Below are 26,046 nucleotides of genomic sequence, written 5' to 3'. Positions count from 1 at the left end.
AGTTCACCTCTCACGAAGGGACCAGGTTGACATTGGTTGCTCCACTCTGGCCCGCGAGAGAGTGGTTCACAGAGGTACTTCTATGGCTGGTAGACGTTCCAAGAAGTCTGCCGTTACGGATGGATCTCTTGCGACAGCCTCACGTAAAGAGATTTTATCAAAGCCTCCCCACGCTTCGTCTAACTGCCTTCAGACTATCGAAAGACTCTCTTGAGCTCGAGGGTTTTCGAAGGAGGCAGCTAGAGCGATCGCGAGGGCTAGAAGATCCTCTACCATCAGGATCTATCAGTCGAAATGGGAGGTATTTAGAGACTGGTGCAAGTCCTCATCTATTTCCTCTTCCAAGTGCCTCTGTAGCGCAGATTGTGAATTTTCTGCCTTATCTGAGAAACGGTCGCTCCCTCTCTGCATCCACCATTAAAGGCTACAGAAGCATGTTAGCTTCTGTTTTCAGGCATAAGGGTTTGGATCTTTCTAATAACAAAGATCTCCAAGACCTGCTCAAGTCTTTCGAGACTTCCAAGGAGCGTCGTATTTCGACTCCTGCTTGGAACTTGGACGTGGTCCTACAGTTCCTTATGTCAGACAGGTTTGAACCATTAAATTCAGCCTCCCTGAAGGATCTCACCCTCAAGACACATTTTTTGGTGTGCTTGGCTTCGGCTAAAAGGGTCAGTGAGATCCATGCCTTTAGTAAAAACATCGGCTTCTCTACAGATAAAGCCACATGTTCACTTCAGCTTGGTTTCTTGGCCAAAAATGAACTGCCTTCTCGTCCTTGGCCTAAATCTTTTGATATATCTTGCCTATCAGAGATCGTGGGCAACGAGGTTGAAAGAGTACTGTGCCCAGTTAGAGCTCTTAAGTTTTATTTAGCTCGTACCAGATCTTTACGAGGTGGGTCTGAGGCCTTATGGTGCTCCGTTAAGAAGCCCTCATTGCCTATGTCTAAAAATGCTTTATCGTATTTTATTAGATTTTTAATCCGAGAGGCACATTCTCACTTAAGTGAAGAAGATCGTTGTTTACTTAAGGTCAAGACGCACGAAGTAAGAGCGATAGCAACGTCCGTGGCTTTTAAGCAAAACAGATCTCTGCGAAGTATTATGGACGCGACCTTTTGGAGGAGCAAGTCGGTGTTCGCTTCATTTTACTTAAAAGACGTCCAGACTCTTTATGAGGACTGCTACACACTGGGTCCATTCGTTGCAGCGAGTGCAGTAGTGGGTGAGGGTTCTACCACTACATTCCCTTAATCCCAATATCCTTTTAATCTTCTCTTGAAATGTTTTTAATCTTGTCTTGGGTTGTACGGAAGACTGAGAAGTCTTTCGCATCCTTTTTGATTTGGCGGGTGGTCAAATGTCGTTTCTTGAGAGCGCCCAGATTAAGGGTTTTGATGAGGTCCTGTTGTATGGGTGGTCGCCCTGGATATAACAGCTCCTGGGAGTCTTTCAGCATCCTGAGAGGATGGCTGGGCTTCGTGAGGAAAGCGGACTAATAAGGCAGAGTAATCGTCAGAGTCAGCTTCCTTACCAGGTACCTATATTTAATTGGGTTTTGTTATGATATAATTGTCAAAAACTCATGAGCATATACGCCTTTATTGTATTAATACTGGTCTCTACCCACCACCATGGGTGTGAATCAGCTATTATATATTCACCGGCTAAGTTTAATATTTAAAAATATTTTGATTATAAAATAAATTTTTGAATATACTTACCCGGTGAATATATAAATTAAAGGCCCTCCCTTCCTCCCCGATAGAGACCTAGGGGACTGAGAAGAACTGGAGATGTTTACAAGGATATGCGGTATCTGGCCGATAGTCGGCGCTGGTGGTCACACCCGCAACCTTCACGGCGATCGCTCGCGAGTTTTTGGAATCTGTCGAGCCGTCCTAGACATCAGCTATTATATATTCACCGGGTAAGTATATTCAAAAATTTATTTTATAATCAAAATATCATTTTATCTTGTAAATGTAAAAATGTAATTATTACACACATACAAACTTCCGCGTCATTTAAATGAGTTACTCCTGTTTTCTACCACCAAACAATAATAAAATAAAAAGAATTTGCTTGCATCAAGGTTGGTTACCTAGCAGCCTGACGGTTGGGCAATTTTATGTGGAATTTGTTAGTCTCGAAACCTTTAGATCAGGGCTTCAACCTCCTGAGCCCTTGGAACTAAAAAAGGTCAATTTTAAAATCATGGAGACTGAATGATCTTATCCAGTACCACTTTATTCTCCAGCAATACAATTTGTGGACCTCTGAAAGCAATGTTTAGGTCTTAATAATTTTTTAAAGTAACTTTGAACTTTAACCGAAACCCCCAACGAAGTAGGAAGAGAGTAAAATGAAATCTGAGAAGCCCTCTCTTGCCACGGACAGCACCCAAGGTCCTGACTGAAGGATTTCCCAGACTTTTTAGAACAGCAAACCTCCCTCCTTCTTGCAGTGAAAGAGCCTGAATACAAACAAAATTTAAAACCTGGGGAAGATCTATATTGCTATTCTTACTTTTTTTGTTACTAACAAAGAAAAAAATTCCAAGTGAGAAATGTAGACAAACTAATTGGTACGAGCTGGAAAAATGTAGTTTATTCTGGTAGCAATCGGGGAAAAATAACAATTATATGAGGCTAGTAAGTCCACTGACTCGCAGGTAAGTTTCAGAATAATACTGGTTGCAGACACAGAAGAAAAGCTTGACCGACTAGTGACAGAATTTGGAAGGGTGTGTGAGAGAAGGAAGTTGAGAGTTAATGTGGGTAAGAGTAAGGTTATGAGATGTACGAGAAGGGAAGGTGGTGCAAGGTTGAATGTCATGTTGAATGGAGAGTTACTTGAGGAGGTGGATCAGTTTAAGTACTTGGGGTCTGTTGTCGCAGCAAATGGTGGAGTGGAAGCAGATGTACGTCAGAGTATGAATGAAGGTTGCAAAGTGTTGGGGGCAGTTAAGGGAGTAGTAAAAAATAGAGGGTTGGGCATGAATGTAAAGAGAGTTCTATATGAGAAAGTGATTGTACCAACTGTGATGTATGGATTGGAGTTGTGGGGAATGAAAGTGATGGAGAGACAGAAATTGAATGTGTTTGAGATGAAGTGTCTAAGGAGTATGGCTGGTGTATCTCGAGTAGATAGGGTTAGGAACGAAGTGGTGAGGGAGAGAACGGGTGTAAGAAATGAGGTAGCGGCTAGAGTGGATATGAATGTGTTGAGGTGGTTTGGCCATGTTGAGAGAATGGAAAATGGTTGTCTGCTAAAGAAGGTGATGAATGCAAGAGTTGATGGGAGAAGTACAAGAGGAAGGCCAAGGTTTGGGTGGATGGATGGTGTGAAGAAAGCTCTGGGTGATAGGATAGATCTGAGAGAGGCAAGAGAGCGTGCTAGAAATAGGAATGAATGGCGAGCGATTGTGACGCAGTTCCAGTAGGCCCTGCTGCTTCCTCCAGTGCCTTAGATGACCGCGGAGGTAGCAGCAGTAGGGGAGTCAGCATTATGAAGCTTCATCTGTGGTGGAAATGTGGGAGGTTGGGCTGTGGCACCCTAGCAGTACCAGCTGAACTCGGTTGAGTCCCTGATTAGGCTGAAGGAACATAGAGAATAGAGGTCCCCTTTTTGTTTTGTTTCATTGTTGGTGTCGGCTACCCCCCAAAATTGGGGGAAGTGCCTTGGTATATGGATGGATGGATGTTAATATAAAATTTATGGGTTTTTATTGCAGTTTAGAAATTTTGCTATGTGGTATCGCTAAAATTGAATTATGATAGCACTTTAAAAAACCATCTATTGCATGTGTAAAACGGTAACTGAAAATAGCAATACTTAAACTAAAGGTCTTTCCTTTATGGTTTATTTAAACCCTCCTAAAAGTTAACTGACAAGAAAACCATTCATAGTGTATATTAATGGTAAATGAAAATAGCAATGCAAAGAAAAAATTTTCTTTCTGGGTTGATTTAAATCATCTCGGAAATTAACCAACAAAAGTGTAACTCTAAGTCCTGCTTAGTTTTACTATCCTGTAAGGACGCAGGACTTTGAATTGGGTTCCTTTCCTGTTTGGGCCTCTGCCTCAATGTATAAATGGCCGATGTAAATCCTAAGATTTAAGGGTTAAAAGTTATTTGATCTTGAAGATATGTATCATCATGAATTATCATCTTTACCATTGAATTCTGTATTATGTGTCATGGTAATATCATAGAAGTGTATTTAATTGTAAGATAATTTTCATATTTCACTGGTACATTCCATATTTTTCAGGGGTGGATGAATGAGCTTCAAGGAGACTACTCGCCTGATACATACCATGTGTCTCACACACATTCGGTAATGGTACGGTTACAGGGGTCCAGATTACAGATTGACAATCTTAGAGGTTAGTAGTTCCCAGTTTAGATAAGATAAATCAAATGTGAATAGTAATTTGGAAATCACCTTTATTTATGATGAAAAGAGGGCTAGTATGTAATTTCAATCGTACATGTGAAGAGAAATAACAAAAGAAATCTACAAAATTTAAATATTGAGAGGAAGGTGTTTAAATATATTAAATCAGGAAAACAATTGCCACAGTACAGGGTATGGACCATGGATATCATTTAAGCACTAGACCCATATACTGCTTCTTAGTTCTCCCCGAGCTGTTGTGCTGTTGGTTTATTTTAGATATTACAGGGTTATGCAGTTTCCCTTTTGACCCTTAACTCCACCCAAAATTTAGCCTTCTAATTAATCTTTTTTCCTTATTGCTGCCCAGCCCCTCTTAACTTTACAAAATAGTGTAAATCTCTTAAAAGTAGGAAGAAGGAATATGTCCTTGGTAGTGTAGTTATGTATGTGTCCATACATATTTACACAAGCAGAAGGGCAAACATAGTATTACACTGAATATCTGGTTGTTTTAGATTTTCAAGTAGTCAATAAATGAGATGACTGCAAAATATATCTGATAAATTGTGGCTAAGTTTTTAGGATAAAGTTGTTCACCTTTAGGATAGGATCCAAAAAGAGTTGTCAATCTTTTCTGGTGTCAGGTTTGTGTAATTTGCCATTATGTGAAAGCTGTTTTATGTATCTGACTTGAAATGACACTTTCCCCAGAATAATATACTGTAATGCATCCCTGTTTATTTTTTTGTGATGCTATGACTGAATTTTGTATGCACATCACTATTTATTTTTTTATCTACATATGGAATTTTCTTCTTATTGTTATTGTGTCTTAGTGGAGAATCAAGGCAAAGTGTTCTGGGATTCTGCTTTTTTTCCAGAGATTTGCTAAGCATAGTTGTATTGTGGTTAATAGCAGCACAGTATTTAATGGCTAGAGAAAGCCAGAGTAGTTTATTCTTTTAATTCATATATTTAATAGCTTTGGAAAAATTCTGAATATATGGATTGTCTTTTTTTTTCAGGGAAAGTTCCAAAACATGCAAGGTTAAAAGAAGAGATAAGGAACATAGCTTTCACTCATCACAGAGAATATGACTTGGCTGGCTGTGATGTCATGCTCTTTCCAAGAAACTTGCCTCGAAAATGGTAAGTAATCGCCTCAACATTGTCTTTTGTACGGAGTGATACGGGAATTAAGGGAAATCACTTGAATCTGAAGGAAGTGTTGATGGATAAAAATACTTAATGAATCAAGGAAGGCAAGTTTTAGAAACCATGGTGTGATTCAGTAACCAAATTTCTGTAGTGATGTAAATTTTAAATATTTGTGCCGTCTCAGTGGCTACATCGGTATTCTGCAACTCTTCATATAGTCAATATTCATTGCATATATTAATCAACCTCTCAGCCACTCTCGTCCAACGACAACAACCCTTGCATTCACGCCAATGCACAGAAAGTCAACAAATGTTTAGGATACCGAAGAACTCTTAAGTGTTATAAAGAAAGCGGAACTTCAGCATTTTTTAACACACTACAATATTGAATGGCAGTCTAAAAGGGAAAGCTTGAAGCTGTTAAGCTGTATTTTTATATATTTTGTGTTAGAAAAATTAAAATGTGAGAAATGTGATGCTTAGAATTGGTTGCAATGTGGCAATTTCTTTATATACAAAATAGCAAATACATAGAACCGACTTCGAGCAGATGTAGTGAACAGTGTCACGGTAAACGTGTTCAACAATAAGTTAGACAAGATCATTAAAACACTGAAGGTTTTAAACCAAATTGCTTTACCCAAGAGCAAATGGAGTCTCCCGAGATGGACTTAAAAGTCTTTAGGACATCCAAAATCCTTGTAGCTCCACGTAACTCGTTAAAATTCCAACACCCGAACTCCAGCCAAGGCGAAAACATACTTTAATATTTTGTTTTCAACTTCCATATTTATTGGTACCCTCTTGACTCTTTCATCAGTTGTGTAATCATATAGCTTGAGGCACCAACAACCTCATGCAGCCAACTGCTGAAGTATTTTTTGATTAAACTCAACATTCCACTTGAACTGTCATTACTCATAAATCAGAGTGAGTTGAAATTGTGGTTACGAGTCACACACACACACACACACACACACACACACACTCTCTCTCTCTCTCTCTCTCTCTCTCTCTCTCTCTCTCTCTCTCTCTCTCTCTCTCTCTATTTATTTTGTTATGATGTCATTTCAAGGGATTATGTTGATGCATATTTTCTGCAGGCTAAAGTCTTTTTCAGCATTTTTTGAGTGTAAATTTTTATATTATTTGAACTAGACAGTACAGTTCTTAACATTGTTCAAGTTATTTATGTTTCTTTAAGGTTGTGGAAGTCGCAAATATCCTATCTGCATCCGTCTGCACAATGAATCGAGAGGAAGTACACCATCTCCTGTGTCTATTGCATCCACGCCAATTGGATCAGCGCAAGGCAGCCCAACACATTTTCCAATTACTGGTAAGTTATTTTTCTTAGTACTTCAAGACTTTAGTAAAAGAATATATTATTTTATGCAAAATCTATCTGTTTTCTAAAGTAATATCATTGAGACTGTTGACAAGAATGTTAAGATGAAGCTTCACACACTAGAAATGCGGAAGGTAATGTTGTATTGCAAGTGTAAGTATCTATTCCTTTTATCTATTTAAATATATGTAATTCCCACTTGATAAATGCTAAAAGGGCTTTAAAGCAGCTATTTGTTATCAGAAAAATAAAACTTCACGAGTCTTTTGATATACTGTATTACTAAAGTATATCTCCTTTTATTAATTTTTTTGTTCCTACATGAATAAAAATCCTTGTCCTTTGATAGGAGTATGCTTTTGGCAAAGCTATGTACTGTAGTTAAAACTTAAAGGTAGCAGTAGATACTACTAGAAGGAATCTGGGAAGCCTTGCCCACCTGACAGGTCACTGAGCTCACGCTGTGTTTTCAGCTGCCAGATAATACTGTACAGTACAGATGTACTTCCCATTTTTCTTAATATTTCTGTCTGTTTCAATCTCTTTTGTGCAGATAGATGTGTTGGTAGTTCATCTTTTCTAGGAATATTTAGATGGAATTGAAGTGCAGTTTCCCGATAACTAGATACATAACTACATTTGTGACAATTTGTGTAAATCTGCTGATACGCACGTTGCTGTTCCTGTTACATGTCATTCTTATTTGCTGAATTTTGCTGCGCTACGGTGGCCCTGGACTTATGACAACAACATGATCCCAAGGAGAGTAGCATTCTTAAGACTTCATGGAGCTATGTGTAACCTGGTTGTACTGTCTTTTCATGGAGTTCCTTTAATCTCTTACCCCATTCGAGCATTGTCATCAGCCTGAACAACCAACCCCTTGAGAGAAATTAAAGTTACTCATCCATTTCTGCCTCACCTTCGTCTCATCGTACACTGCCAGTCAGGATTGAAGGGCTCTACCCTTCTTTTTTTCTTTATGTGAACTACAAGAATACCAATCTTTTTGAGTTGTGTATGCGTGACTTCTACCATTCTCTCCCTGTGGGAGAGATAGTGTCACTCCAGGAGTGTCCTCAACTACCATCGCCAAAAACGGAGGAGGAGGATGACAACTAGGTGCAAACAGGTTAGAGTATGCGATCCTTATGCGAGGACTCTGAATGCAAGGTCTTTTTCATGAGCTCAGTATTCCCTTAATAGCTCTAGGTGTGCAGTTTTATCTCGCCAACCTTACAATTCTTCATGTGTAGAGTATCCTTTATGTCCTGTCCTACAGGTGAGGGGACAAAGGGACCATTCCGGATTAGTGCTCACCAAGTCGGACTTCCCAAATATACCTTGGCTGTCAGGAAGAGCCTGTTAGGGGTGCAATTCTTGAAGAAGAGTTAGTAAAGACAGAACAGTCTCTGCCCATCACTTACGGAAGTATACCCGTGGGTCCTTTAATACCGGTATCATTGTCCTTGTGGTAGTTACTCAACAGATTGTTCGTAGACCTAGCTGCTTCATGAAACAAGAATTACTTTGCCTAAAAAAGTGGTCCCGATGTAAGATATGAGTAATGGGTAAATCGACTGGCCCTTTTTACCTATTCCTTCTTTCTTCCCCTTAGGTTGTCGCAGTTGCTCTGTTATTTTCTGGATCGGATAATAAATGTTTTGGAGCCACGTGATTGAGTAACTTTTCTTGTAGCTAAGTTTTGTTAAGTTTCTTCCCTCTCATATGGTGGTGAGAATAGCAAAATGTATAGATCCCAGTTTTCAGAATGACCATACATTTTGACAACATAACCTCCACACGGATATAGGTGTTCCTTGCCCGTCTACCAGTTCCTGGTAGAGATCTAGTTTAGCACCTGTCGCATCTTCATGGCCTGGTTGTTGAGGTTGATAGGATTCTCCTCTTTCACTCCTGTATGGGTCCAAAGTGCTTCAACATTTTCCAGATTGGTAAACCAGCCAATTTTGTTATAGGGACTTCCTCCCTCTTATCAAAGGACGAGAGTTTGTGTTCTTGTAGGATTAAATCACAAATTTCTAAAGTAACTTGTGTCGTTCCTAAATATTCAAGCTTAGTATTTTGTAGTTCCACGTCCTGTTTCAGTGTCCCTGCAAGTCCTAGGCTGAAGTGAGAGCTCAGTAAGTAATCTCATACCTCTAAAGTTTTAACAGTGATAACCAGGTTTGCTGATAGCATACAGTACTCCTATTAAAGGACTAGGGTTTGTATAGTTAGGAAAAGTACAAATTACCCTAAACAACAGTAATATTTGAAAGAAATGCAGACAAGCCTAATAGTTCTAATATTTTTTTCATTCTATATTTGATTATTTGTAGTTTTTATATCTATTACCTTTATTCTTCTGCAGGTTTAGGGCGACAAGGAAGCTCTGAAAGCGGAGAAGGCAACTGGAGTTTAGATAACAACAAATCCTCAGGAGATGATGATCTGCTGACATCTTCACTAGATATGGCATCTTTTGAGGAAGTCACCCAGGATATGTGTCAAGAAAAATCTCTTTTCCTCTTTGCTCGGACTGATAGAGAGAAAGATGATTGGTAGGTGTTATGATTTTTTTAACTTTAAAGAGCTTTTATTTATGTTTCACTTTTGCAATTATGAAGTATACACTAATGTAATGACAAGTAGTATGCCTATGTGATGTGTTTCTTATGAGGTGTAAAATACTGTTCTGTATTTTACTTGTATACATTAAAAGTTTTTGTAAGGTAGATGTAATTATAATTTAATATACTTTTGAGTGCAAATATTCCTGGTGCAATTAACCTATCTTTGTATGATTATGGTAAATATTTAATTAGTTTCACATCTTGAAATTCTATAATGGAAGTGTATCATTGTAGCATTTACAATGCAGTAATTATTAATTGAGGAAACTTATCATGTTTTGAATTAAGTGTAATCTGATAACTATATATGTTATACATTCATGATACTGTCTTCTTCTTCTTTGCCTGCATCTTTTCCCACTTCTATGTGGGGTCGATGTTTCTGATCAGCTTTCTCCATCTAGCAGTAATTTTATTCTGATGATATTCACTGTCCATATTCGTTTTGGCAAATTTTTCATGGCCGGATGCCTTTCCTGCCGCCAACCCTCCCCATTTACCCGGGCTTGAGACCGGCACCAAGTTGAGGCTGGCTTGGCCCCCCTTAGTGGCTAGGTTACATTCATGATACTGTAATGTATGTAATAATTAAGTAGATTATGCTTCAGGGATTTTTTTCCTTAAGTGATTTTAATTTTTCTTTAGTGATTTTTTCCTTATCATAAGTTGAAGAAGAGATAATTTATTCCTCCAATTTTTCTGAAATTCAGGTATAGAAGACTTGTCACAGCATCAGAAATAGCTGCCAAGCCAGTTGTCAAGACACAGTCAACACCTCAGCATAAACCAACACCTCTTGATGACGGTGATACGATTCTCCTCGAGGGCATTGGAGAACAATTTAGCGATAGTGTGAAAGATCAGCAGCAGGTATGTGTCTGAGAATTTCTGTACTTGTAATATATTTTGTATCAGTTAACTATGGTATGAAGTATTTACTGAATGTACAGTACTTCCAGAGGTTTAAGGTCACATTTTCTTTCTTTCATGTAAAGTATCTTGAAGGTAACTCTTTTCTTTAGATAATTATTAACTATATCTCCGATTTTTATTTTGACTATGCTGTATTAATTTTCATCTTCAGTGTGTTTATATCCTTTCCACCTGGGTTTGGTTGTATAAAGCCAAGATGAATTTATTCATAAATTTCTTGTTTGCTTTAAGATTTTCTTTCAGCTCCTTAAGGTGGCCGGCCAGCTAATGCAATTTTTTAAAGGACAAGACTTTGACATTCATACCACTTAATAAGGTGACTTAAGGACATCTCCAAACTGCATAGGATTTTTACTCTGACTTTGTTTTGCGATGCTAAGGCGATTTATCCTGAAAATTAGTGTTTTTCAAATTCTATCTCCTCCTTTGATAATTAATATTAAGACCTGGGATTACTACCCTATATAGACCTGATGTAGACCTCCAATCAAATGAGTTTTTATTCTAGAAGTAGTTCTTTGCTAGATATGTATTTCTTCATTATGGTTAAAAAAAACCTAAAAATCCGAAAAAAAAAGAAACAAAACTTGAAAAAAAGGGCAACATTTGATGGTTTTATATCGTATTTCTAAGTTGAATACCAAATTTCAATGCTATATCTAAAACTAAGGGAGAAGATAGAATTTGAGGGTCAGTAGTAAGTGTAGTTTTGAGATACGGTCATTTAAAGTTATTCTTTGTATTTTTTCAAAGACAATACTGTATTAATAAATCATGATTATTATGAATTCTATGTTCCTTTTTGGATATTAATAAACCAAAACAAAGCTATTTATCATAATTTAATTATAAATGAAGATCCCTTTGCTCAATATCTTGCTTCTTTAGGCGAGATGGTCGCTCCTTCATCATCATCTCTCCGTCACTAACTCCGCTAATTTCACCGATATTCCCCACTTCTGAACTCTTATTGGAGCAAATTTTCTTCTTCCTTATGTTAGTGAGATGTTGAAATTGTCTTTTCCCTTTGGCATGATGAAATTCTTGACAAAACCGAGAAAAACAAGACGTTAAAACGAGTGAATGTCAGAGGTACTGTATGAGGTTTGTGCTATGACTGAAGGCCAAAGGATGTAATTACTGTGTAATACATCGTCTTATGACTCATGGAATCTATGCAGATGCCATTGCTCACAATTTATTTTATATTAAAATGTAATAAGTATCAAAATTTATAACAGAGGAAATACTGCATTTTCTTGTAGGGAACAATGTTTTTGGTGTATTGAGTTACTTTACCCTGTAACTATGAAAGCAAGAGGAATTTTGACAAAATATTTTGTATACGCATTCTTCGTTGCCATACGAAGCTCGGTGAATATTTTTAGGATTTTGTTTTCCTCCTGTACCCCCATATATTGTGTTTTTTCTCCTATACCCCCATATATTGAGGTACTGGCCGGGCCCTTTAATTTTATTTTACATTGTAGTTTTTATGTACAGTACTGGTTTAGTGTTCTCATATAAGAAGTAAAAAATTTTTGGTGTATAATGGGTGAATTGGCTTCTTATGTAAAAGAGCAATAATCTTCTTTAAACTTATAAGCACCTTCCCTCTGTCAGTGAGCTCTGTACAAAGAATTTGTACCTTGATTGATGTAATTAGCCATCATTTATCCATTATATCTTGATAAGTTTTGGTATTTGAATGCTAAAACTTATCAATGAAGGGAGATAAAATATTTGAAAGAAATTGAATAATAGCTATGTATGAGGAGGGGAGTAGCAGGAAGATGGTGCTGAAGAAAATGAAAATGCATGTTCAAGTAATTGTAAGGCTTTGTTATGGAGACACCAAGACATTGTTTTTTATGGTGCCATTATTAGTTGAATGTAGTTGACATTAGTGGCTTGAACACATTGGCAAAGGTTCAATTAAGGTTTGAAAAACACTCTAATATGCTTATTAGAGTGATGTGGTATATTTAGTTGTTGGAGGGGGTTGGGTTGTATATAGGAGAAAAATTGCAATGAATCCTAATACTAGAATTCTTATGAAGATATTGATGAACATAGTATGATGAGAATAGAACTACTAGCTTTTGTGAGAGCATAAGGTTCAAGTTCCACCAATTGATAGTTGGAGGGCCATCCTTAAGGGACTGTGGTGCCAATTGATAAAGTGGTTGTTGGTGCCACAAGTTGGGAGATGAGAGATGCTGGTACGCACTTCAGCATATATACCACCATCCTTGGTGTTTGGCATGTCATTCAAAAGCCTATAAAAACTCTACCCCATCACAGTTTGGTAGCAAGTAGCTTTCAAACCTATCTATATTTGATAGTTTGGAAACACGCTTGAAGGGTTTAGCATGTGAAGACCATGATGTGGCCTTCTATGACAAAAATATGAACGGGGTTGTAGAATTCTCGAATTCCCGTGATAAGCTCCTCTCATAAGATTTGTTACTTTTTTTTTATAAAAACAATTTGCAGTTTAACCTTTCCAGACATTACATAATGAATACTCTTTTTAACTGTCAAGTATGGTTCTTTCTCAGTAATGAAAATAAAGCTCTGGCATAAGCTACCGTTGCTATAAAAACATCTTGGTAGGTCATGATGAAAGTTTTAACTAAATTTTATCATAAATTGTTACTTGATAATTTAAGCTAAGTATAAGTCGAATAAATTGTTTAATTTAATGCTAAACTAATAGTTAATGAGACTAACATATTCAGTTGAAGTTAAGTTGTATGCAATTTTATATAAATATCTTTATGGACTGATACTGTAGTTGTGAGAAAATAAAAATTTTACTATTTATTTATGTTTCTGAGTTTGTGAAGATGGCACTTCTGAACAAACATAATTTTACTAGAGTAGTTTGGATATGATAGATGTTAGAATAAAAATCTTGGTGCATAGCAGCTGTTTACTTTATTTTTAAAAAGATATATATTTTTTTTTTAGGACTTGTACGGTACCACCCCACCTGATTTGAGTTTTGAACGATATATGGCACGTCTACTCTATCAGCCTGGTGGTATGCCATCAGATGGAACCCCAGGCCCGGCAAATGTCTCGTGGGTCAATGCATTGGCTGGAAGATTGTTTTACGATTTTCTCCGGAATCCATACTGGGCTAATAAGGTAAAGTTTTTTATTTATTTCATATAAAAAGTGTATAGGCTACAGTATTAGTATTAGTTTTAGGTCATATGTCAATGGTTGTCGGGCAAATTTCAGCATTTTTGGTGCTGTTACAGGCTCTCAAGAGCCTAAGCCCCTGGGTCTCCTTTATGCACACAGTCTGTACTTTGCACCTTGAAAAACTAACCCTATAGCAGGGAAGATAATGACTGGCTTTTTGTGTTGTTTTGAATTCCCTGTTCTAGCCTTTAACAGGAAAGGCCTTGGAGGACCGCATTACGGTACCTAACATAAAATAAGTTTTTCCTTCGTCAAAACCTTTTTTGTTGTAGATTTGTTTCATATGTCTTGCCTGAGAGTATTTTAAGATCTTTATAATTTTAATGTTCTGGAAATTGTTTATTTCATTTTATTGCTGTTTTCAGCGTGGAGTTACAGTACACTTGAATTTGCAATTGCTTTAGATAAGATTTACATTTTGTGTGATTTACATTTTGTGTGCAAGTGCAGTTAAGATATTTGGATTATAAAAATCTAGATTTAATATGTATTTGCAGGTGCAGGAACGTGTTCAGAGGAAACTAAGTAAACTTCATATTCCTTACTTTGTTGGAGAAGTGGTTGTTTGTGGAGTTAACATGGGATCATCTATACCACAACTAAAAGCTGTAGGGACCCCTCAGGTGGATCCCAGAGGTCTTTGGGTAGACCTTAATGTAGAATACAGTGGTAATTTTACAATGAGCTTGGAAACAAAGCTTGATCTGATGAAACTGAAACGTACAGCTGGTATGGGAGGGAATACACCAAACACTTCAAATCCTCCTAGTCCAGCAGAGCCTGCACCACATGCAGTGCCAAGAGTATATTCTCGTTCTCCGTCTTCCGACCGTCTGCTTCGAAATCTTCACTTTGATACTGACACCGATGATAGCGTAGAGTCCTCTAGTGAGGAAGAGTATGATGAAGAGGGCATAGCAGCAGAGGCTGGACTTCCTGTTGGAGGTAGTGGTCCAACCTCTCGTCGTCTTTTAAGGTTGGTGGACTCGGTAGCAGCTTCCCGTTACTTTCAGCAAGCTGCTGAATCGCGTTTGCTTCAGAGAGCACTTCAGGGGGTGAGTAATACTCGAATAGAATTGAGTGTTGAAGTTCGACGGCTTGCTGGTACTTTAGCACTTAATGTCCCTCCACCTCCTGCAGATCGTTTATGGTATGGTTTCCGAGGAGTACCAGAACTAGTTATGGTTGCCAGACCTAGGTTAGGGGACCGCACGCTCAACCTTCCTATTCTCGTCGAGTTTATCCAAAAGCAGCTTAGGGTTATTTTTGAAAAAGTATTTGTTTTACCAAATATGGATGATATTGTCATTCCCATAATGTCTCCACTTTTGCCTGGCCAGTATCACCAGCCACGCCCTCCATGGGAATCATCATTTAAACCACTTATTCCTCACTCTGAATCTCCTGTCCCTATAACCATAACTTCATACCCTTCATCGACTCATTGTACCCCTTCAGTCAAATTCACGCCATCTCCAAATTAACTTGGTCAGGTAGTTTTGAGACATCTCCTCGGTGGAGTTAGGAAACGTACATTATTTGGCATTCCATGTTATGAAACTTAGTTAGTTTTTTTTTATCAGATTGAAGACATATTTGAATGAGAAGTTTGTTTACATGTAAGTGGATCAAATGTAAAGGACTCCCTTCATTTTTTCTAGTCTCGAGAATGACTTATTAACATGCAGACGTGTGTATTTCAGGGCTTGAAATTCATTATCACATCTGGAATTTAACTTATGGAGTGTCATGATAAAGAAGGATAATCTAACTGTAAGTGTACTGGAGTAATGGTAAAAGTTAGTAATTTATGACAAAGTATCTGCCTTGAGCTTCATACCAAATACTTTATAAGGGTTTTTGTCATATAGTTAAAGATTGAAGGCAGAGTTAACTGCAGATCTGTATTCTGTTACTTTTCTCATTTAAATGTAGGTAGTATTTTCTTTAGTGTTGGCTCTTAAATGAGCGAATTCATTATTGTACAAAACCTTGATTTTCCCCTGCCTCACCATGAATGTCGAAATGTTTCGGGAAGAAAATACTGCATAGGAGTTGATTTTTGCCTGCAGGTTGTTAGTGTGTTTTATTTTGCAAAATATTGGCAGATTGATTACTCTAAATATTAAAGCAACTAATCCTTTTTACACAGTAAATTCAGCATTTGATTTTTCAGCTTTCAGACAGGAATCAAACTGGTGACTTCGTTGGTAGAGCAATGGGTAGACAGTGGTATTAAACTTGTATCAGACCCATGACATATAGGGGCTAACTAATGGTAAAGAGCAATGCATGTTCAATTGCAGAAAACTATGATAAACATGTACAAATTTGTTTCTGGGTACTAAAATAGTCAATGTGAAAAGAAGAAATAAATTGTTGGATTTATGTTGGGTTAGTCGCTTTAATTTTATATTCAATTACGATGTAAATTCTGTATTTTTATATGTACACCGTATGTTGAATTTTATGATATGTTGTTATGATAACGTACCTCATGATATGTGCAAAGTATAGGTTGTATTTTGCCTAAATAAAGAGCTAACTTACAAAGGTAATTCTTTCATATGTAATTTAGTTTATAGTTCTTTATTTCTCAGTGGTCAGCAAAGTGCACATGCTATACATAAAAAAGTATCATTTACTTTATACAAAGACATACAAAGTAGACATACTGTAAAACCTGTCCACTGTTGCAGGTTAGAGACTACGGCTAAGACCCTCAATGATTAGTTGAACATCATATCATATAATTGTTTAAATGGTGCAGCTGTAAAAAGGCATTAAGACTGCCATACAGTTTGGAAGTGTCTTAAGATTTCAATATTATCGTCAAGCCAAAACAGAGTTATTGAAATCCAGTGTGGAGAGGGATGCTTCACAATTTCGGCTGTGTTTAGGAAGCATAGATTGTGCCTAGTTGATTACCATGGTGGTTTCTGCGGTAGTAGTACAGTATTTAGTGGATGTAGTGTACAATGTGTTCCTTCGTATATTTGTGGCAATATATAGACAGCTTTATATGTTTAGTAAAACAATTTAAATAGGTAGAATGAAAAATATTTTTGCACAAGGAAATGAAGTAAGGAATATTTCAAGATCATTTTTTTATTTTTGTGTAAGCTTTGAAGGGAAAAATATAAAACCTAACTAATGTATCTTCATATTGAATAGAATCCATTTTAGTTCTATCATTTCATGCTTTTGCTTTGATGCTTTTAATTGCATTGCTGGTGTTAACATTTATGCAAGTGATGCTAAGTGTGTTTCCATATTATACAGTATTATGTTACTAATTAAAAACCTGGCACAATTTACCTGCGTGATTATGCCTAGTCCAAAGATGACAGAATGTGATTGCCTCTTCAAACAAACTAAGCTATAGGTTAAAGTTTGGCAAGACATTCCCCAGTAGTTAATCCTTATTTTCTGCTCCCCATAACTTCTCTTTATTTCCATTTGATATACGGTTGTTCTGTTATTTAGTTTCTACCTCTTGCCTTCAGTTTTTTATGGGCATTTAATAGTTAACCCTCTGGTGATAATGGCCATGATATAATGGGTGTCATGTTCATGATTTTTGGCCAGGGAGCAATGATGCCCTACTCATGTTGATGTTTCCTAACTTAGCTAACAAAGAAATAAAGATAAACTGAAAATGTTATTAGAAATGTGAATAAATTTTGTACGTAACACTTATGGGTAAATGAACAAAGGGTTGGCAGCACCTGTTTCCTCATTAAGAAATAGGTGTAGTTACTGGAATACATTTTTACATTTTCTTTATTTCTTTGATGTGATTCACTTTTGTACTTAATTTTTGTACAAGTGTACAAGTTCTTTTTTTTTTTTTACTTTGATGCCTAGTGTAAAGGCTAGTGGGTTAGTTTCCATGGCAAAAAATGGATCCTAATTGAAAGAATTCCAGTTGATAATTATGAATGTATGTCAAGGAGTTATAAGATCATGATCATTAGGAATAGAAGATTGTTATTATTTTATTTCTCAGTCTCTCTTGCTTTTTTAAAACATTCGGTACCTACTGGGACCAGTAGGAACTGTTTTCAGATTGACTGTACTCCATTTATTATGCTTGTGAAGAGCACCTGCCTCTTCTTAGCAACTCCAGGGAATTTTCAGATATGAAATTTAAATGTCTGAAAGGATATTTGGAAAGAGTTATCTAAATAGATATCTGCGATCTTGTGGATTATATTCCAGAAGAGCTTTTCCCTGCAAATAATACCGCAGAAAAAGTTAATCATTATTGATAACTATATTCTACAGGAGACCCTTTTTTACTTATCAAATTGAAGACCTTATAACTGATAATAGAAAAGTCTTAAGTACAATTGAAGCAAAACCCGAACACAGGAACTCATTTAATTTTATGTAACTTCCTGTTTTATATTGAAAATTAAAGCCACATTTACATACAGGAAGAGGAATCTTAATTATTGCCAGATTCCAAAGAGATCTTTTGCAATAAGCACATTAGTATTCTTGGAGAGAGGAGATATATTGCTTTGCATACTAGCTTCAGGAAACCTCATGAAAGAGCCTTTAGAGGACATCGCTCCATACTAACTAGAATGTTATGTTGTAATTACTGTTTTTTTTTCTTCTTATAGAATATAGTTTAATCAGACTAATGAGAGATTTAGGTAACGGGAAAGTGAAGCCGAGGAATGTTGATAGTTCGAGGGCAGAGATAAAAAGGAGCGTATGAAAAGTAGGATGAAGTAAATTAGTAGGGGCCTGAAGAGTACTGCAAAGAACAAAGCGCCTCCTGGAGGACTTGTATGTAGTCTTTAAAAGATTTAAATTCCTTGCACTTGCAGAACACCGCCGAAACTGGTAAACAATTTAGTGCTTAAAAAACATTTCAACTGGATGATATTTAGCACATTTTCACCGGATTCTTTTCCAAAGAATTAGAGCTGATCGTCAGAAAACTTTGTATGGTACCTCTCAACATATGAACTTTTAACTTTCAAGTCTCCTTTACTGTACTTTGCTTCATTATGTCAATTTTCATTGGCAATCTTTTTCAGACATGATGTATTTTGCTGATAATTCTCTCAAATTTAAGGATGAATAAGCTGTGGGCTATCATGAAAGTTTAGGTTCAATTGTCTTCAGTACTTTTTATCAGAAGGCCAAACTTTCAAAAGTATAATAACTGAAGGGGTTTCTGTTTAATGCCAATTGCTCAATTGTCAAAAGGGTATCAAGAGATAAGGACAAAATTTTGTTTTTGTTTTTCTTAAGGATAATTTTTTTGTATGGATTTTTCTCAACAGTATGAGAAGAAGCAATTGTCAAATAGGTCATAACATACTTTTTCTGTCCTATATAGGGAGCTTGATGCTAGTAGGATGAAATAATTGTAAATTTTCTTTCCAAATTCAAACAAAAAGAAAACCAATAGCATTGTAACGTAGACGGCACAGCATTCGTGGTTGAAAATGTTTACAATGTTTGTATTACACAAAACATTCTTACATAACCCAAATGGCAACAATGGATCTGATACAACACATGATTTATATACTAACAGTAGAATCATTTCTAATCTATATATAATTTCAACATCAAATGGATAGATAACCGTGATTGGCTTTTTGACGTTAAAAAGCCCAATTTGTTTTGAAATGGCAGTAGTTTTTAGATATAGTTTCTTTACATGAATAATTATTTTACCGATTTGTTTTTTCTCCACCCCTTCTAAATGACATATCTCTTGGTTTGCAGACAGAGATCCTAAGTTAGTGTTTTGGGGGTGTAAGGCGAAGGTGTTTCCATATATGATGATATCTTGCTTTACCTTTGTACAATCACTTACCGTGTTACTGCCTTGTCTGTGACTTAGGATTAGGCGTAATGGCTTTGGTAAAACCTATGAAACTTGTATCTGCAAAACCTATTGGTTGTTTTTTTATAGGAATATATTGTGCCAGGCATTTATTGATGCTTTTTTTATCATGTATACTTTCAATTGTTGTAGAAGTATGCCAGAGTTGAAAATGCAAAAATAAAGCGGTATGCAATTTTTATTTGTAGTTGAAGGTTGGAAATGATATATCGGTCCATCACCTTGGCAGTGTGTTTAGAAAGCAATTCTATCCTACATTATACTGCATAGATATACAGCCTTATTCACTGGTGGATATTTGTAGTAGGTCAGTGAAAGCAAAGAACTTGCTGCATGCATGTTCACTAACTGTACAATAGACAACCTTTAGAGTATATCAGGGTGTCCTGTAATTGTATTTTCTTATTACAGATGTTAAGAGCTCAACTAAATTGCACTCAATTGCTTTGCCTAACAAGTTCTGTAGTGTACAATTTAGGTGGTTTTTGTAGGTCGTCAGAATTATGCTAATGGTGCACATGTGATCAGTAAAGACTTTGGATATTTTTGCCCATCCATTTCGTGTAGAGATCACATTTTGAGTTCATCAGAATAAGTAGTTTTATAAATTAAGTCTTGTATTTGAAATGAACTCGAGATAAAACTGCCTTTGCTGTGTTTCTCAAGGTTTTTATTGGTTGCTGTTTTCTGTTTTCATTGATTTTGTAAAGTAGGTAGTTATTTTCAGTGTTCTTTTATTATAATGCCTGGATCATGTGAAAAATTATGGTTTAGTATTTCTGCAGTCTTGTAATGGATATTCTATACTCTGACAAAATTTGGTATATGCTATCATAAGTGTTTTGTCATAACTGTTTATACAAAGAAAATATGAATAATTGTATAAGAAATGATGTTAGTAGCAAGGTAATTCTATCAAACCTATTAATTTATACCTTGGTAGCATGAATGTTTTATAGTAACCAAAGAGACTCAATTCTGCCTTTAGATGGTTATGAATTGAATTGTAATAGTCTACCAAACTATAGCATCAACGTTTTTTATCCTGGATCTTGAGGAACAATCTGTATTACCTTGTATTTGATAGTACAGAAATACCTCAGGATATGAAATTAATTAGTTCCGAAGTGGCTCTCGTAACATGATTTATGTGCACGATGAAATAGACTGAAATAGAGCCAAATACATTTGAATCATTCACTATACCTAACCTAACAGCGCAAATTCCCTTTCATATCCTGAGTATTTTTTTTTTGTAATATAAGGCGAAAAGTCTTCGTATGTCGTTTCATATACAGAAACTTGTCGTATTTAGAGGTTTCACTACATCATTATAGAAAAATGCTGCTGTTGAATGTCACTTAAATCCAATTTCTATACACAGTATCGTATATGATTATGGACAGAACTATGATAGTAGTTTCAAAATTATGGTTTAGGATTACACCACACCCCATGCAGAATGGATAGTTGTCTCACAATTCTAGGTACATGTCTCCTTACTGAATGACAGTTAATCAATGTGTAATAATGCATGAACCAGGGTTTGTAGTGAAGCAAAATGAAATGGCTTCGATTAGATGAAACCCAATGTTGTGGGAGCACAGTTATACACAGTAAATACAAATAACTTTTCACTCTTACTATATATCCAGCCATTAAGAAATGGGTAAGCATTATTGAAGGAATTTAAGTGTGAAATTTGTTACCCAAGACATAACAGTTTTATAGGGATAATTAGCTAATAATAGTCTGAATTCATTCATTTTACAATTGTTATTTTGTATTTTAGGAATGCATTAAGTACCTCAGGGATTTAATCCATCTTACTAAAGCATACAGCCTCACTTTGTACGGGAAAACTGGAAAAAGTAAATGATATGTTATTTAATAAGAGCTGGATTCTGATCCTTGTCTTCAGAACTGAAATATATTTTCTAGTTGCACAGAAGTTCAGATTTATTTTTCATTTGTAAAGGAATGTAGCATTCACAAATCTTTTGAAGAATTAATACAAGATTGGCTAATGTTTTCATGCACTTTTATTTCAATATTCTGCTGTGTGTTCTAATGAATCTTTAAGTTCATTTATTATTTTGTCAAACTTAAAAGATCCAGCTATACAGTGTAAACAATAGGAGATTTAGCTTACAAAATTCAATTGAATTTTTAGAAATTGAGATAAATTTTAAAAGAGAACAAAGGTAATTGTTTTTAGTATTTTCTCTCTCTCTCTCTCTCTCTCTCTCTCTCTCTCTCTCTCTCTCTCTCTCTCTCTCTCTCTCTCTCTCTCTCTCTCTCTCTCCTAATTAAAAACAATTTCCCTTTTTCCCTCTAGTTGATTCTTGTGCCTATCATGGATAACCATCATTTACATCCCACTTGTCAATGTTCCTTTATTAAATCCAGTGTGGTCATAGTAGTTAAATTTTTTCCCTTGGGTTAACTTTTTCTGGCTGGTTTAAAATACTGTAGAAATTGGTCAATGACTTAATCAATTGTTTTGACAGCTTTTGATGAACAGATATTAATTTAGAGCATTGTTCTACTAATGCATTTATGTCAGCAAGATTCCAGAGTCATGTATTACACAATCATTTATTAGTAGTTTGTGACAATAAATGTAACATAACTAGCCAGGAGTTGGTTGATTTTAAAGTATAATAGAATGGATTCATGAAGACTAAATGCCCATTACTTAAAGTTGATGACGCTTATAGCACAAGTAGCTTCAGATTTTAAAGCTATTTTCTGATGTAGTCAAGGAAGGCCTAATTTTGTGGTTTGTCACCTCCTCTGTGTCCACTTCTGGTGTAGGAGACATTCACAAAATGTGGAATTACAGTGACATTAGTGTTCTAGAATATGAAGTTCTTGGCTTTTGCTCCACTACTTAATTGAATCAATTTAGCATTTTTAAGTGTTAATTACAATTTAGAAGGTTGTTAATTTATTGGAAATTGAGTAAATTAAAGCACTGTGATATATGCTCTTTTAAGATAGGATTTTCTTACCACTGAAAGGGGGGAGCTTCCAGTAATAAAAGAAAGGCTTAGTCCAGGTTAGAACAGCTGAAAGTTTGTCACAATAGAGAACAGTATATATTTACTAGTTGATAACAACAGTAAAACAGCCTTCGTAGTATATTACATTATTTTACGGAATGAAGATGGCAACAGTAGGTTGTTTTTTTGTTTTTTTTGGTTATTTTAGGTGAAGATAAACTAAATTTCTTGGATCTGGAGCATTTGCAAGAATTACCACTACACTAGTAATATCTTTATTTTTGAGAGGAAGTCTTGTGTGTGAATGCAACTTTATAGAGGTTTGGCTTTTATACAGAAAGTTTTCTATTGCTCATTATTAATTTAAGTATTGGTCTATTTTTAAGGCATATTTTTACACTAAATTGTAAGTCCTCTAGATAGAAAACTAGTCTGCAGCATATTAATGAGCAGTATCGGTTATGCTTTTTAAAGAATTGATTTTCATTCCTAGTGCTCTGCATTTTGAGGTTATGGCCGACATATATTTAATTTGAGACCGCTCTACATTTTGAGGTTTAGGGTGACAGCTAGCACATATCCAGTTAGTTTGCCTTATATTAAAATCTTACCTGTAGCTATTAAAATAATTCTTATTTTCACTTATTGTGATAAAGTCAAAGCTTTGTGAAGAATATTAAATTCTACAAACATTAAAATGGCAAGATAAATTTATTATTTTGAAAGAGTGCAAATGCTGCGAATTTACTTTACAATGAATATAATTGCAGTAAGATATTGAAAAGATTTAAAGAAAAATCTCAAATTCTTGCTGAGTGTTGAGCTTTCATATCAAATCCAATTATGATATCTGATGTGAGGGTTATGTTTTTTTGTTATTGTTTTTAAAGGGTTGAATTTTGATACAGTACTGAGAAAATATTGAAAGGTAATATTTGATGCAAAAATGTCAACTTGATCTATGCCTGTGAGTGTTTTTTAAAATGGCGACTGATATGTATTTGTCAGAATATTTTAAAGAAGAGTTTATTTCTGCTTATGGAAAATGGATCTTTACTTACTGTACCACATCTTTTTGTTTTGGTAAAAGAGGTTTGATAATGGCTTCTGATGCCGGAAAGCTCAATCCATGTTTTAAATCTTACTGATATACAGTAAAAGATTTTGTCATGACTGCCGTGGTTAATTTTAGCATTTGAAACGTTCTTAATAGCTTAGGAATAGTATTTTATCTTTGAGGTGAGGTAAAGTATATTGTCTGCTGCATAATCTAATAGTTCTTTGGTGCTAATCTTATTGAATTATCAAAATTAACAAATTATTTGAATGTTATGTTCTGCCACCTAATTTTGATATTTCGTACACTAGTTATTATATAATTATTTTGGACCATGAGTTGTGCAGTAAGTAAAGATAATTTTTCATGTATTGTTTATTTTTTCTAGATCTTTTTTTTTATTATGAAGACTGTTCATTCCTGATTGGATTTGTATTTTGCAGTAATGTGGTACCTCACACTTTCAACAATTTTCTGTTGTCCATTGATGTTGGTTAGGGGAATTCTTTTGCTATTTTATACCAACTATTGGTTAATTTTTTATGTATTAACTCGGTTCACTTGACATCAAGTGTTTGGTAAAAGAAATGTTTCAGATTGTAGTAGTCTTGGCATTGTGCAAAGAATTAGACTGCCCTCTGGTTACCGTTTCTCTTTGGTAAAGTTTGATGCACACTATGGCATATATATTGCTGTGCTGCAGGATGGAGTCCCTCAACACGTTCACACTAGTCACTGGGATTAAAAGAATGGTGCAGACATTGATGTTTTTAAACTTCCGAGTATGTTTAAACACTTGGGGTCTAGGAAAAAAGCAATTTATCAGTTTGTTATTGCTGAATGTCTACTGGAACCTAATTTTAGAAAATGCACGAGCTAGGGAGGTTTGCTACATATGTAAAGAATTTAGATTTGCGAGATAAGATTTGAATATTATCAAAAAGATGTCATTTGGGGAGTTTAGTTATTTTAGCTTGGTGGCTGGTTAAATATATTGAAATAGTAATGGGAATAATCACACACTAGATAAGTAATATAAAGTTTACTGCAAGTTTAATGTAGTTTTATTATTGGCTTTTACATAAGGGTAAAATATAATGATTGTTACATAGAGGAATTTGATTTTATTTATTAGATGATTGCTATCAGTAATGCAAAAAGTTTAAATCTTGGTACCTTTTTAAATATTAGCTTTCTAAATATTATACTGTGGTGTTTAAATTCCTTTAGATGTAAAAGCAAACACTCACATAGTTGCAGTCTCTTATACTTTCTATCAAATCAGGAGTCTCATCATCCATTTTGCTTTCTGGCAGTTTTGCAATTTTTTTTCTGTATTTGATTGCTTTGAATCTTGATGTCTTTATGGTGAGGATAAATGATTAATAGTACAAATACAGGTACTGTAACTAGGAAAACTTATTTGCGAGAAAAGTTATTTTTTTGAAGCTATGATGTAAGGTATCAAGAGCTTGTGGCTGAGAGATCAAAGGATTTATGAAATTAAATGGTGAAGTAGTTTTTTCCAAGCATTATACAGTGTCAAACTATCATGAAAGAAATAACATTTGTGCATTTCTAGAGATAATGTAATAATTCTTAAGAAAGAAAATGACAACCTTAGGAGAAACTTTTGAGTTATTCATGTGTGAAATATAGCTATTATTAAGAGGCATTTACCAGAGCATTTGGGATCCAAGAAAGTTCACAAAAAGATTATGAGACAGAGTTGAAGCATCGTCCTTTATATGTAATTATTTAAGCTAATTTTCATGGTAAAATTTGGCTTGCATATCATAGTAAAAAAATTAAATTTAAATACAGTGTGATGTATTGAATTGAAATAGAAGTTAGAGGTAATTTTTAGTTTTATATCTGTTCAAATTAGGAATTTTTGGTTGTATTCAAGAAAGGTTCACATTTATTTGGTTACATTTACTTTGATCTCAGAATGGAAAGTTAGGTTGAAGGATTGAAAGTACTATTTTTTATTTCTGTTGAAAGTGTGAGATGTCACTAATGTTCAGTGATGATTCATTTATTAAGGTTCTCTAGAACCCTTCTGTATTATGTTTGACTGAATTTTTTTTTTATATTTTCACGAAATACTTGTATTATTGTATTTTGTCTTTCTTGAGCTTGATTTCTCTGTGATACTTCCTCAGTCCAGAATGACAGATTGTATGTGTGGTTTGTGATTTATACTATATTTTTGCCTTTGTAATTTTATATAATAAATAATTGGTTAAGCGTCTATTTTTTGTAAAGTCAAAAGTACACATATTATCTGCATTGCATGTAATTGAGGTATTAGGCGATACCATTCTGTATTTGTACATAAGAGAAAAGAAAAATTTGTGTAGCTGTGTATAGGTTCAGCTCTGGTAGAATTATATATCATAGTATGGTC

The 26,046-nt window shown here is 35.3% G+C and overlaps 1 protein-coding gene across 1 annotated transcript in view; it reads left to right on the top strand.

Annotated features, from left to right (window-relative positions):
• Positions 1-26,046, top strand: part of LOC137631537 (testis-expressed protein 2) — a 39,092-nt gene extending 13,046 nt beyond the window's left edge. The window contains 8 exon segments of the mRNA XM_068363311.1: positions 4,281-4,395; positions 5,435-5,558; positions 6,774-6,780; positions 6,782-6,908; positions 9,292-9,481; positions 10,264-10,423; positions 13,460-13,639; positions 14,197-26,046. Of these exon segments, the coding sequence (XP_068219412.1) occupies positions 4,281-4,395; positions 5,435-5,558; positions 6,774-6,780; positions 6,782-6,908; positions 9,292-9,481; positions 10,264-10,423; positions 13,460-13,639; positions 14,197-15,183 (1,890 nt within the window). The 3' untranslated portion in view covers positions 15,184-26,046.

Source organism: Palaemon carinicauda, chromosome 40, assembly GCF_036898095.1.
Source record: "Palaemon carinicauda isolate YSFRI2023 chromosome 40, ASM3689809v2, whole genome shotgun sequence".
Taxonomy (NCBI): Eukaryota; Metazoa; Arthropoda; class Malacostraca; order Decapoda; family Palaemonidae; genus Palaemon; species Palaemon carinicauda.
This window is presented reverse-complemented; position numbering and strand designations above follow the sequence as displayed.